This window comes from Somniosus microcephalus, chromosome 3 (genome assembly GCF_052327205.1).
Source record: "Somniosus microcephalus isolate GS21.2 chromosome 3, FLI_Smic_1.0, whole genome shotgun sequence".
Classification (NCBI taxonomy): domain Eukaryota; kingdom Metazoa; phylum Chordata; class Chondrichthyes; order Squaliformes; family Somniosidae; genus Somniosus; species Somniosus microcephalus.
This window is the reverse complement of record NC_140989.1, coordinates 346,876,506-346,891,046: the sequence shown is the minus strand read 5'-3', so window position 1 is coordinate 346,891,046 and position 14,541 is coordinate 346,876,506. Positions and strand designations below refer to the sequence as shown.

General features: G+C 43.3%; 1 protein-coding gene across 6 annotated transcripts in view; it reads right to left on the bottom strand.

Annotated features, from left to right (window-relative positions):
• Positions 1–13,404: 13,404 nt before the first annotated feature.
• The window catches only part of bcar3 (BCAR3 adaptor protein, NSP family member), a 219,140-nt gene continuing 218,003 nt past the window's right edge, over positions 13,405–14,541 (bottom strand). For all 6 annotated transcript variants that reach the window (XM_085983300.1, XM_085983301.1, XM_085983302.1 and 3 more), the window contains one exon: positions 13,405–14,207. In XM_085983300.1, coding sequence (XP_085839426.1) covers positions 14,032–14,207 — 176 coding nt within the window. In that variant the 3' untranslated portion in view covers positions 13,405–14,031. The remainder of the gene's footprint in view (positions 14,208–14,541) is intronic.

Below are 14,541 nucleotides of genomic sequence, written 5' to 3'. Positions count from 1 at the left end.
GCAGTGGGAGCCTTTCAGAAAGGAAATAGAGAGAGTACAACGGCAACATGTTCCCGTAAAGGTCAAGGATGGGACCAACAAACTCAGGGAACCCTGAATGTCAAGGAATATATACATGAATGGATTAGGAAAAAAAGGGAGGCTTTTGACACATGCAAAGGACTAAAAACAGTGGAAGCCCTAGAGGAGTATAGAAAATACAGGGGGGTACTTAAAAAATAAATTAGGAGAGCGAAGAGGGGGAATAAAAAAACACTGGCAGGCAAAATAAAGGAAAATCCCAAGGTGTTTTATAAGTATATTAAGGGCAAGAGGATAACCAGGGAAAGAGTAGGGCCCATTAGGGACCAAAGTGGCAATCTGTGTTTAGAGCCGGAAGATGTAGGTGAGGTTTTAAATGAATATTTTGCATCTGTGCTCACTATGGAGAAGCACGATGTATGCATAGAAATCAGGCAGGGGGATTGTGATATACTTGAACAAATTAGTATTGAGAGGGAGGAGGTACTAGCGGTTTTAGCGGGCTTAAAAGTGGATAAATCCCCAGGCCCTGACGGGATGTATCCCAGGCTGCTGTGTGAGGCAAGGGAGGAATGCAGGAGCTCTGACGCAAATTTTTGGAACCTCTCTGGCCACAGGGGAGGTGCCAGAGGACTGGAGAACAGCTAACGTAGTACCATTGTTCAAGAAAGGTAGTAGGGATAAACCAGGGAATTACAGGCCAGTGGTAGGGAAATTATTGGAAAAAATTGTGAGGGACAGAATTAGTCTCCACTTGGAGAGGCAGGGATTAATCGGGGATAGTCAGCATGACTTTGTCAGGTGGAGATCATGTCTGACCAATTTGATTGAATTTTTCGAGGGAGTGACTAGGTGTGTGGATGAGGGTAGTGCAGTTGATGTAGTCTACATGGACTTCAGTAAGGCTTTTAACAAAGTCCCACATGGGAGATTGGTCAAGAAGGTAAGAGCCCATGGGATCCAGGGCAATTTGGCACATTGGATCCAAAATTGGCTTAGTGGCAGGAGGCAGAGGGTGATGGTCGAAGGTTGTTTTTGTGACTGGAAGCCTGTGTCCAGTGGTGTACCGCAGGGATCGGTGCTGGGTCCTTTGCTGTTTGTAGTGTACATTAATGATTTAGATGTGAATGTAGGAGGTATGATCAGTAAGTTCGCAGATGACATGAAAATTGGTGGAGTAAATAGCGAGGAGGGAAGCCTCAGGCTACAGGACAATATAGATAGGATGGTTAGATGGGCAGAACAGTGGCAAATGGAATTTAACCCTGAAAAGTGTGAGGTGATGCATTTTGGGAGAACTAACAAGGTAAGGAAATACACAATAAATGGTAGGATCCTAGGAAGGACAGGCTCAGAGGGACCTTGGTGTGCATGTACATAGATCCCTGAAGGCAGCAGGACAGGTAGATAAGGTGGTTAAAAAGGCATATGGGATACTTGCCTTCATTAGCCAAGGCATAGAATATAAGAGCAGGGAGGTTATGATGGAGCTGTACAAAATGCTAGTTAGGCCACAGCTGGAATACTGTGTGCAGTTCTGGTCACCACACTATAGGAAGGATGTGATTGCATTGGAGAGGGTGCAGAGGAGATTCACCAGGATGTTACCTGGGCTGGAGCGCTTCAGCTGTGAAGAGAGACTGGACAGGCTGAGGTTGCTTTCCTTTGAGCAGAGAAGGCTGAGGGGGGACCTGATTGAGGTGTACAAAATTATGAGGGGTATAGATAGGGTAAATAGAAAGGAACTTTTCCCCTTAGTAGACGGGTCAATAACCAGGGGGCATGGTTTCAAGGTAAGGGGCAGGAGGTTTAGAGGGGATTTGAGGAAAAACTTTTTCACCCAGAGGGTGGTTGGAATCTGGAACTCACTGCCTGAAAGGGTGGTAGAGGCAGGAACCCTCACAACATTCAAGAAGCATTTAGATGAGCACTTGAAATGCCATAGCATACAAGGCTATGGACCAAGTGCTGGAAAATGGGATTAGAATAGACGGGGCTTGATGGCCAGCGTGGACACGATGGGCCGAAGGGCCTCTTTCTGCGCTGTATAACTCTATGACTCTAATTGGGAGAGGTGTTTAAAGGCTGGCCGAGCTGATAGCACGCATTTTACACTCGTCTAAAGTTAAGATTGCCCCCCTGTCCTCTGATTTACAGTGAGGAATGCCACAAGAGGTTCACTAATGTTTATATTGCAGAAGGGAAGAAAGTTAGCTTGCTATCCTGGCCTGACGATTAAAACTGTTATCACTTCCTTGAAGTGTATTTCATAATTAACTTTTAAGTAACCTATTCAAGCTAATGTACTGTGGGCAGCCAAAATGCAAACAAACATTTAGCTGTAAGTAACTAGTGCTTTAATTTAGATTTCAGTGCAAATGCTCTTATCTGCTAATGAGTGGGCATATGTGCTTCCCTGCATGCATATGTGATTCATTACATGGAAAGCTGTTTATCACAGATGCACAACACCAAAAGACTCAAAAGTTACGTTAATTATAACTGAAGTAGTTATTTTCTTGTAGATTACATGTTGATACTGGGTGAGTTCACAAATTCAAAAATCCAGCAGCTGGTAACTTTATTAATCTATTTTAGAAGTAGGCCCATCAGTAGTTGACTTCATTATTACAGTGATTTAAAAATGTGGAGCATGCTTGAAATAGCAAACAAATTGGTAGGCTTGCCTGATGGTTCATTGAGGTTGTCCAGTGACAGCCAAGGAGTACAGTCTGGGAAGGTTTTCGATCATTGCTGCAATTGGCTGCTCTTAAGTGGGTGACAGTAGATGTGCCACAATTTGCCTGCACATCCCTGGGTTAGGAACACCAACAGTTTGCATTTGGATAGCACCTTTTAAAGTAGAAAAGCATCCCATAGTGCTTCACTGAAGTGTAATTAGACAAAAATTGACACCAACCCAAAGAAGGAAATAGTTAGGAGGGTGACCAAAATCTCAAAGAGGTGGGTTTTAAGGAGGATCTTAAAGGAGGCGAAGGAGAGTGGTTTGGAGAGCAAATTCAAGAGTCTAGGGTCTAGATGGCTGAAGGCACAGCTGTCAGTGGTGGGGCAAAGGGAGTGGGGGATGCACAATAGGCCAGTGTTGAGGAATGAAGAGTTCTCCAAGGTTGTAGGGTTGGAGTAGATTACAGAGATAGGGAGGCATGAGTCCATGAAGGGATTTAAACACAAGGATGAGAATTTTAAATTTGAGGTGTTGGGACTTGGTGTGGGATAGAATAATGGATGAGCTGAAGGTTATTGTGGCTGCAGGATGGGAGACTGGCCGGGAGAACATTGGAATAGTTGAGTCTGGAAGACACAAAGGCATGGAGGAGGGTTTCAGCAGCAGGTGGGCTGAAGCAGGGATGTTATGGAGCTGGAAGTAGGGGGTCTTTGTGATGGAGCGGGTATGGAGTGGGAAACTCAATTTGGGGTCAAATAGAATAGAGACCCTGAGACAATGGCAAAGGAGGGGGATGGAATTGATGGCAAGAGTACGGAGTTTGTGGCAAGGGCCATATACAGTATTATGGTTTCAGTGTTTAACTGGAGGAAATTGCGGCTCATCCAGAACTGGATGTTGGGCAAATAGTCTGACAGGAAGGGGAAAATAGGCCAAAGTTTCTGTTTCTGATCATTATCTAGAAATCCTTGTTGAAAGTGCATGCACATATGGTTATTGGGTTAGGATCAGACTTGACTATGATACCCTACACATTGGAATAACCTGCCAACACTCACAGTCAAAGCTCAGGCAGGAATAATGGCCGTTTGGGCAAGATACAAAGTGTGACTGGTGCCTGTGGAACTCTACTCCAGATTTTTTAAATGGGGAATAATATCTACCCGCACGGATAACTTGATAAAGCTCCAAGATTTAAGTTCACAGTTATCTGATCGTAGTTGCTGTGGCAGTAAGAGCACTACAATTGGCCTCCCTGGCCTTGATCTCCATAGGGGAAAACTAGCTCGGATTCTTGGACCTAATTGCTAATCAGTGACCTTTGCTGTGAAGTGCGCCTGTGTAGATCAGGCTTGGCTCTGGTGCCCTCCCACAGTCAAATAGCATACTGACACTTGCTGTCTCAGCTCACACACTAAGAATGGCTACTTGGTTAAGATACTGGAGAGTGATTGCTGCTTGTGGAGCTGCACCCCAACAGGAGTCAACACCTTCAGGTGGAACATAAGAAATAGGAGCAGGAGTCGGCCATTTGGCCCTTTGAGCCTGCTCCGCCATTCAATAAGATCATGACTGATGATCTACCTCCTCTCCACTTTCCTGCACTATCCCTTTGATTCCCTTAATATTCAAAAATCTGTCGATCTCTGTCTTGAATATACTGAACGACTGAGCCTCCACAGCCCTCGTCCTTAATAGATTCTAACATTTTCCCTACTACTGATGTCAGGCTAACTGGTCTGTAATTCGCATTTTCTCTCTCCCTCCTTTCTTAAATAGTGGGGTTACATTTGCTACCTTCCAATCGGCGGGAACCGTTCTGGAATCTATGGAATTTTGGAAAATGACAACCAATGTATCCACAATCTATAGCCAACTCTTTCAAAACCCTAGGATGTAGGCCATCAGGTCCAGGGCATTTATTGGCTTTCAATCCCATTAATTTCTCCAGTACTACTTTTTTACTAATACTAACATCTTTCAGTTTCTCATTCTCACTAGACCCTTGGTTGTCCACTATTTCCAGGAAGTTTTTTGTGTCTTCCGTGAAGACAGACACAAAGTATTTGTTTAATTTCTCTGCCATTTCCTTATTCCCCATTAAAATTTCTCCTGTCTCAGCTTTTAAGGGACCCACATTTACTTTTGCTAGTCTTTTCCTTTTTACATACCTATAGAAGCTTTTACAGTCTGTTTTTATGTCTCGCTAGTTTACTCTCATATTGTAGGAGTCTGTGCACTCCTAACAAAAACACTGTGAACTAAACTGGTAGTTAACAAACTTAGTTTAATGCACTGAAAGTATTACAAAACAAAAACGCAGGAGAAACTCCAAACAGGTCTGTACACTAGCTCACTCCATGAGGACTAACTGGAAACGCCCTCCAACCCTGACGTCATGACATCATCACGTTTCCCGCCGTTGGGAACGTCACGTGACCCACGTGATGACGTCATCGTGTCAGATCGCGATTTTATCGATCCCGCGCTGTTTAAACAGGGCAAACATTAAAAGGTAACAATAATGATTAAAGACAATTGTACAAGTTACTGTGAGAGTCTCTTTGGTGGCTATGCCACATACGCCCCCCCAGAATTGTCTTTAATGAGGAAAGTCAATCGCCGAGGAGGTCGGACAAGCCTGTTTGACCGACTCCTAAATTCCCGGAGTCGCCGATTGCCATCGTGGCCGCGGGGGACGCACCGGACCCAGTGTTCTTGACTTGCGGCGGTCTGTTCGACGGTCTGGGCACGAAACCATACGGTGGTCGGCAGCAGCGGGCCTTTGGGCCGAAACGAGTGTGGTAGTAACAGTAACCGGCCGTCGGAGGCGCCGGGGCCGGGCCCCTCGGGGCGGGGCGTTGCGCGATGGCGCAGTATGGCTGCCGGACTGCGAAAATTTTATCCGCCTCTTCGGCGAGCGCGATGCAGTCCCCGGTGTCCGATCTGGCGAGGGCTGCCTGGACGTGTTCGGGCAGCTGCGTAAGGAACCGCTCGCGGAACAGGAAACATGGGGGTTCGGACCCCAGGAGCGTTAGCATGTGGCTCATTAGTTCCGAGGGTTTGGAGTCACCTAACCCTGGTAGTGTCAGTAAGTGGCGAGCGCGCTCCGCCTTGGTAAGGCCAAATACCTGCAGCAGCCGAGTCTTGATGGCTACATACTTGTCAGCATTCGGGGGGTTCTCCAGAAGGCTGATGATCCTCGACGCCGTCAAGCTATCGAGGGCGGAGACCACGTACAAATATCGGGTCTGGTCCTGCACGATGTTGCGGAGTTCAAATTGCGCCTCGGCCTGCACAAACCAGAAGGCTGCCTGTTGTTCCCAGAATTGGGGGAGTTTCAAGGCCACAGCGTTGGCATCCATCACTGGCCTGCGTTCCGTGTCCACCGCGAAAAACGATCGCGAGGATTCGGGGTCACCAATGTAGGAGTCTGTGCACTCCTAACAAAAACACTGTGAACTAAACTGGTAGTTAACAAACTTAGTTTAATGCACTGAAAGTATTACAAAACAAAAACGCAGGAGAAACTTCAAACAGGTCTGTACACTAGCTCACTCCATGAGGACTAACTGGAAACGCCCTCCAACCCTGATGTCATGACGTCATCACGTTTCCCGCCATTGGGAACGTCATGTGACCCACATGATGATGTAATCGCGTCAGATCGCAATTTTATCGATCCCGTGCTGTTTAAACAGGGCAAACATTAAAAGGTAACAATAATGATTAAAGACAATTGTACAAGTTACTGTGAGAGTCTCTTTGGTGGCTTTGCCACAATATTCTATTTTCCCTTTCTTTATCAATTTCTTGGTCCTCTTTTGCTGAATTCTAAAATCTTCCCAATCATTCTTTTTGGCAGCATTATAAGCCTCTTCCTTTGATCTAACACTATCTTTAACTTCTCTTGTTAGCCATGGTTGGACCACTTTTCCTGTGGGGTTTTTGTGCCTTAAAGGAATGTATATTTGTTGTAAATTATGTATTAATTCTTTGAATGCTAACCATTACTCGTCCACTGTCATACCTTTTTAATGCAGTTTTCCAATCTACCTTAGCCAACTCGCCTCTCATACCTATGTAGTTTGCTTTGTTTAGATTTAAAAGACCCTAGTGTCAGATTTAGCTAAGTCACTTTCAAACTCAATATAAACTTCTATCATATTATGGTCACTCTTCCCTAAAGGCCCCTTTACTACAAGGTTATTAATTAATCCTTTTACATTGCATAATACTAGATCTAAAATAGCCTGTTCCCTAGTTGGTTCCTCAACATACTGATCTAGAAAACTATCTTGCATACATTCCATGAATTCGTCCTCCACACTATTACTGCAAATTTGGTTTGCCCAGTCTATATGTAGATTAAAGTTCCTCATGATTACTGTATTACCCTTCTAACATGCACCTCTAATTTCCTGATTTATACTCTGCCCTACATTATAACTACTGTTTGGGGGCATATAAACAACAACTACCAATGTTTTCTGCCCCTTGTTGTTTCTTAGCTCCACCCAAACTGATTCTACTTCTTGATTTTCAGAGCTAAGATCCTTTCTACTGTCTTTATCCCATCCTTTATTATCAGGGATACCCCTCCTCCTTTTCCATTTTGCCTATCCCTTCTAAAAGTTATGTATCCTGGAATATTTAGTTCCCAACCTTGGCCACTTTACAACCACGTCTCCGTTATGGCTATTAGATCAAACCTGTTCATTTCTATCTGTGCTATTAATTCATCTATTTTGTTGTGAATGCTTTGTGCATTCAGATATAGTGCCTTTAGCTTTGACTTATTTCTCTTTTTTCCTGATGTCACCGTAGTCACTGATGCCTTATTACCTTTGTTACCCTCTCTGTCGCTTCCTGACCCCCTCTGTTTATTTTTGCCCAAAACTCTACTCTTCTCTAGAGCCTTGACATTTCTCTCGCTGCTTTTAACTTTACTCTTTCCTGAATCCTCCCGACCCCCTTCATTAGTTTAAAGCCCTGTCTGCTGCTCTAGTTATTTGGTTCGCCAGGACACTGGTCCCAGCCCGGTTTAAGTGGAACCCGTACCAACGGAGCAGCTCCCTCTTTCCCCAGTACTGGTGCCAGTGCCCCATGAACCAAAACTCCTTCCTTCCACACCACTCTTTGAACCACGCATTTAAACCTCTAATCTATTTGTCCCTATGCCAATTTGCATGTGGCTCAGGTAACAATCCAGAGATTATTACCTTTGAGGTTCTGCTTTTTAATTTGGATCAAACTCCCTCAGCAGAACCTCCTTCCTAGTTCTACCTATGGTTCCTACATGGACCACGACAACTGGATCCTCCCACTCCCAAGTTCTTCTCCAGCCGTGAGGAGATGTCTTTAACCCTGGCACCGGGCAGGCAATACAATCTTCGGAACTCTCGGTCGCGGCTGCAGAGAACAGTATCTATCCCCCTGACTATACTGTCCCCTACCACAGCTACTTTCCCTTTCACTCTCCCCACTTGAATGGCCTCCTGCACCATGGTGCCATGGTCAGCTTGCTCATCCATCCTACAGGTTTTTCCCTCATTCACACAGGCAGCAAGAACATCATACCTGTTGGACAAGGGCAAAGGCTGAGGCTCCTCCAGCACTGCACCTGGGGTCCTGTTACCTGCCTGAGTTGCAGTCACACCCTCCTGTCCCTGACCACTAACCAGACCTGTACCACTGCCTAACCTAAGGGGTGTGACTGCCTCCTGGATCAAAGTTTCCAGATAACTCTCCCCATCCCTGATGCCCTGCAATGTCTGCCCCTCAGACTCCAGCTCAAAAACTCTGAGCTGAAGTTCATCAAGATGCTGGCAATTACTGCAAACGTGGTTGTCCGGGATCATAATGCTCTCCACAAACTCGCACGTGCTGCAGTTACGGCACACCGCCTGCACTGCCATCCCTATATGACTTTGATTTATTTAATTACATTTAATTAAATGGAATAGAGAAACTTAATAAAATAGTTATGTCTTTTTAATTACAAAATATTAACAGCACAGAAACAGGCCATTTGGCCCAACAGGTCTGTGCCGGTGTTAATGCTCCACACGAGCCTCCTCCCACTGTTTCTCATCTAACCCCATCAACATATCCTTCTATTCCTTTCTCCCTCATGTGCTTATCTAGTTTCCCCTAGAATCAATGCTATTCACCTCAACTACTCCTTGTGGTAGCAAGTTCCACATTCTAACCACTCTCTGAGCAAAGAGGTTTCTCCTGAATTGCCTATTGGATTTAATAGTGACTATCTTATATTTATGACCCCCTAGTTGTGGTCTTGCTCGCAAATGGAAACACCGTCTCTATGTCTACCCTATCGAACCCTTTCATAATCTTAAAGACCTCTAACAGGTCACCCCTCAGTCTTCTCATTTCTAGAGAAAAGAGCCCCAGCTTGTTCAATTTTTCCTGATAGGAATAACCTCTCAATTCTGGTATCATTTTTTGCACCTTCTCCAGTACCTCTATATCCTTTTTATAATATGGAGTCCAGAACTGTTTACAGACCATTTTTAACCTTGAGCTTATAAAACAGTGCAAGATACTGAAAATTCACCAGGATGGCCAGATTTTAGTGGCAGAGACCAGATTGTAAATTACCTACGTTGACTTTTGGAGTATCTCTGCAAGACTTTAAGTGGGCCTGGTGGTGTAGTGCTTATGTTACTGGACTAGTAATCCAGAGGCCCGGGTAACTAGGGATGGCCAATAAATGCCGGTCTTGCCAGTGATGCCCAGATCCCGAGAATGAATTAAAAAACACGTTTGCTGCAATGTAAGGCTGCCTGCTCAGACTGCAAGTGGCGATGTCCTGACTGATGAGCCTTGTACTTCTGGTTTTCCCCCATTATCTACTTTATGTATTCCTGTTCAATGCAGAATATTGAAATGTAAGTGTGCTGTGAGGTTGTTACCCAGGTAAGGGATTCTGATGATCTTTGATGTTACAATTGTTGTTCTCAGCAGTTACTGTTAAAATGATAGCAGAGAGGATCAGAGGTTAGAATTAAAATGTTGTTACACATAATAAGGTGCTTATTAATAAGGTTGGAGTACAAATTCTTTAATGAAGCATCCAATAAACTGCCTGGTACTGGGAGTATTGTGACTTAATATAATTAAAACCATGTTCTAATACATTTCTTAGAGGAGTAAGAATAAACTAAGAATTGTCATAGGATTGTATTTTTGGACTGCAAATTAATATCTACAAAAAAGGAAATGATCTTATTTGTTGCAGTGTAATTTGCATTATATTAAAAATGTAAGTTGATTGCTATTTCACGTTTAAGCATCCCCTCACACAACATTTTTGAATAAGGTAGAAAACTGTCTATCTGTAGGACCCCTAGGAGTGAGGTCCATGGCCTACCCAGTCTTACTGTGTAACACCCCACTGAAGATTCACTGGCTGCCCCCAGGGCTCCTGTAGCACTCCGTCCACCATCTGTACTTCCACTGTACAAAACCAGCTTTGGCCACAGGATGGAGACAGCAAACAACACAAGCTTGTGTGTTTCTCCCTTGATTTTTTTTTTAATGTTTGAAAGGAAATTATATTTTTATATGATTGCATTTATTGCTTGTGACAAAATTCATTGAGATACAATACCAACTGCAGTGAAAGGTAAGTGGATTTGCTGAGGGTTTGGCAGAAGGGGTTGCTCAATTTTTCAAGTGTGTCTCTCTTCCCTCTGCAGGTCCTTCAGGAACAGGCGCCATCTGCTTTCTAATATGGATATCAGAAGGTGTGAGAGAGCAGCCTTTAAGTGACTTGGGCTCTAGTTCCCCCCCAATCGGCCACCACTATAGTTAGATCCTAGGTCTCCTTTTCACACTTGTCTCTAACGGCACAACTAAGATCTGATACTTGTCATTTGCATATTGGAGGGCTAATGTAGAGATTTGTCGTTTTTGATTGGAAAGGACTTACATTTGTATAGCACCTTGCATAACCTCAGGGCATCCCAATGCACTTTACAGCCAATAAGTACTTTTTGAAATGTAGTCAATGTCATAATGTGGGAATTAGGTCAAATCCTCCCAACTATTCCCTTCTATGAACATCTGTTCTGTTAATTAAAAATGCTAACAAAGCCCTGGGATTTATTTATAGGGATATAGAATTCAAAAGTAGTGGAGTTATGTTAAACTTGTATCGGTCTCTGGTCAGGCCACACTTCCCCCAGGAGTACTGTGCATATTTCTGGTCTCCATACTATAAAAAGGACATAGAAGCTCTGGAGAAAGTGCAAACAACATTTACAAGTATGGTACCAGAACTGAGAGATTACAGCTATCAGGAAAGATTGAACAGGTTGGGGCTTTTTTCTTTAGAAAAGAGAAGACTTAGGAGAGACCTGATAGAGGTCGTTAACATTATGAATGGGTTGGACAGGGTAGATGTGGAGAGAACGTTTCCACTTGTGGGAGAATCCAAAACTAGGGGCCATAAATACAAGATAGTTACTAATAAATCTAATAGCGAAATATGGAGAAATTTCTTAGAGTGGTTAGAATATGGAACTCACTACCACGGGAAGTAGTTCAAATAGCTTAGATGCTTTCAAAGGAAATTAGATGACTACATGAGAGAAAAGGGAATAGAAAGATATGCTGAAAGACTGGAATCTCGTGTGGAGTATAAACATCAGCACAGACTAGCTGGGCAGAATGGCCAGTTTCTGTGCTGTATATTATATTGTAAATATACAGCAGAAGGATTTGCTTTGTAGCACATTTATAAATGCAAATTTATTGGCCGAGTCAGTGTGACATTATGCTATTCAGTAACTCTTAGTAATCTATCCAGTGTTATTGGCATTCTGCTGAATGACATACTGTCCCCTGATGTTTTAACTATAGCACATTGCTTTTTCCATACAGATAATAAGTTTTAATACAACAGCATACGTTATGTTGAACGTATGCTGCAGATCAGTATAAATTTTTACACCGAGCAGTGCAAGGCTTAACTGAAGGGTTAATGCACAAATGGACGATGTGGTGCTGTGTCACCCAGACCAAGCAAGCCTCCAGCTTTGATCCTTGGTGTATGCTAGCTTAGCTGCTCTCAGGCAGGGCAGTAGCAGGGGGAGGGGGAGTTGTTGTAACTAGCCTCGATGTCCCTCAGCAAGGGAGGGGAAAGAATCAGCCATGGTTCCTGCTCCTAATCATTATCCAGTTGGTCCCTACTGTGTGCTGTGATGAAGAACAGGAACGCGAGCTGATCCCTCTTTTACAAGTCAGGGGAGGACTGTGGCTGATTGAAGTGCCCTTATGAGATCAGCTGAACTCAGCACTGTTCGCTAATTGAATTGGAAATCCTCTTTGGCTCAAAGACAGAGCCATAACCTCTGAGCAATCACATTTTTAACATCCATTTCACATGGAAACACATTAGAATTGTTTTGTGAAATTGGAAACTTTTCCAACATTAGGCACTTTTCCCCTTTATTTTGGCCTGCTTGTTAAAATTATCACACACAAAATGAAGCAACAAGTTCTGCCAATGTCCAGCTAATAGAGCGTAAAATGAAAGCAATAATTCTCTCATCTTATTCAACGCAACATCAGTGGGCCCACTTGGCCTGCAGCCGATAATTTGCAGCACTGCCTGCGGGTAAACACTTTTCCATTGAATGAGCTGAAATATGATTTGCAACTAATAATGGCGTTCAATTTTGTAAAACATCAGCTGCTGATTGCATTTAAAAACTCATGGAAACTGAACAAAAAAAAACAACTCTGACTGAAACCACATTGTGGGATAATAGCATCTGAACGCTTAATGTGTTTGTCTGAAATTCTTTAGTCCTCTATTTTAGCAGAGGCGGTAGCCCATTTATTTTAAAGGCATTAATGCCTCTGCAATATGTAACACTCCCAGCCCTATTTCATACTGAGTGCAGCAGGTTCTGTTAGTGCACCCAGCTCAACCTCCTATTCAGATCAGCGTGTGAGCAACAGGTAACACCTGGGCGAGTGATATTTTTTATGTTGACTGACTGGCTAAAATGATTGAGATGTTGTGTTAAGGCACCTTTGGGTGTCTGTTTTCAGAAACAAACCCAACAGACATTGGGATAGTAAAGGGTGTAAACTGATGGAGGGTCAGATAAAAAAAAACGCCGGCATCATTTTGAACCTGATATTTTGAACCCCAGATAAGAAGTCTTGAAATCACTTGCTTTCTGTGGGCAATAAGCCCCACCTCCCAAATTCCATCCCTTTTGAAGCCGTTGACTCTTGGTGGGATTGGGTAGTGGAGGTAAAACCCTGGAATCATTTAACAATCCATTAGATGCCAGGATGGGACAGGGGGATGTTTGGATCTCTCTGGATTGATGGATGATGATCTTTCTCATCCTTAATTCTCTTGTGACATCACAACAGTGTGCTGGGTCCCAACTGGTGGGAAAGTGTAATTACATCATAAGTTTCCATCGACAATTTGTATACATAAATATGTGGAAATTGGAACTTTTAATGGAAAATTAGCAAAATGTAAAAATAAAGGATAGAATATACAACTTTAAAATAGGGACTGAATTACTAGCGTGCTCCAGTTCAATTAGCTCTCACCCTCTAACCCGATTCACTTGGTCTTGACTCCCCCATGTGCAATGCCACGAGAGATCAACCAGTCATTAAAAAAAAAATCAAACATTCAGACCTTGTAAAGAAATGGTGCTATTTTACTGGATCACATTAATACACCATCCGTACTGTAATTCTGCAATACTGCATAAAATATCATATGTAATTGTCTTTTTTTTTTACAGAATTTTATTTACACATTTGATATTACAGTAAGAAAATATATTAAATGGCTGAAACCTTCAGGCAAAAGAGATTACCTTCTTATTTGATATTTACAATGGCCAACATGAAAACAAACATCACCCGACCATTTACCCAATGGCGCACAATGCAAGCCAGCAACGTTCAGGCTCAGGCCTGAAGCACCGCCTAGGAACATGTACAAAGTCGCTCCAAAGAGTCACCTACGAGTATCCTTAATACCTTGGCTACAATACACCTTGTAACACAAAGTAAACCATCACAACCATATTTCAAAGGCTTATTAGAAGAGGATAGTAACATTCCACGAGTGCTTCCGCACGCTACACTGCGGTTAGTCACAACTAAGAATTAACTGGGAATGTTTAAACATGTGCAAGCAGAAGCTACAGTACTGAGATACAGTGCTAGGCAGCGAGTAGCTAAAACACTGATATGTAGAAGTGGGACTGTTTATTATGAAGTGTGCTTTGACAACTGGGTTGTATTGCCAATGATCTCTAGTGGCCTGGATGCCAAGGTGGTGGTTCGAGTTTCCGTGACAAAGCTGTCAAAATCATCGTGAACTTTTCGTATCGCTCGGTTTGGTTAACCTGTGCTCCTTTGCTGCCCCACAACAGCCTCATTGCAAAATCAGTCTGAAATGTCTCGAGCATTTCTTCATCTGACTCGAAACCTAAGAGCAAAAAAAAGAGAGCTGAGAAATGTTCTGTACCTTACAGGATAAGAGTCAATGTTAGGTAGAGCAGTGGAGGCAACAACTGTGGAGTCATTCAAGAAGCAGTTAGGTGATGAGATGGGGGGAAATCAAAAGGTTTCTATGGAAGGGTAAGCCAGATAGGCTCAATATTCCTCCCTCCCATATGTACTTTGGCATTTTTGACCTCCCGCATCACGGAAGTTTTATTTAGTGATTATAGTATTTTGTTGGAGCGGGGCATCTAGCGATGTGCCCCATTAGTTAGACTTGTTCGTGCACGTTTAGGTTTTCAAATTTTTGCCCACAAAGT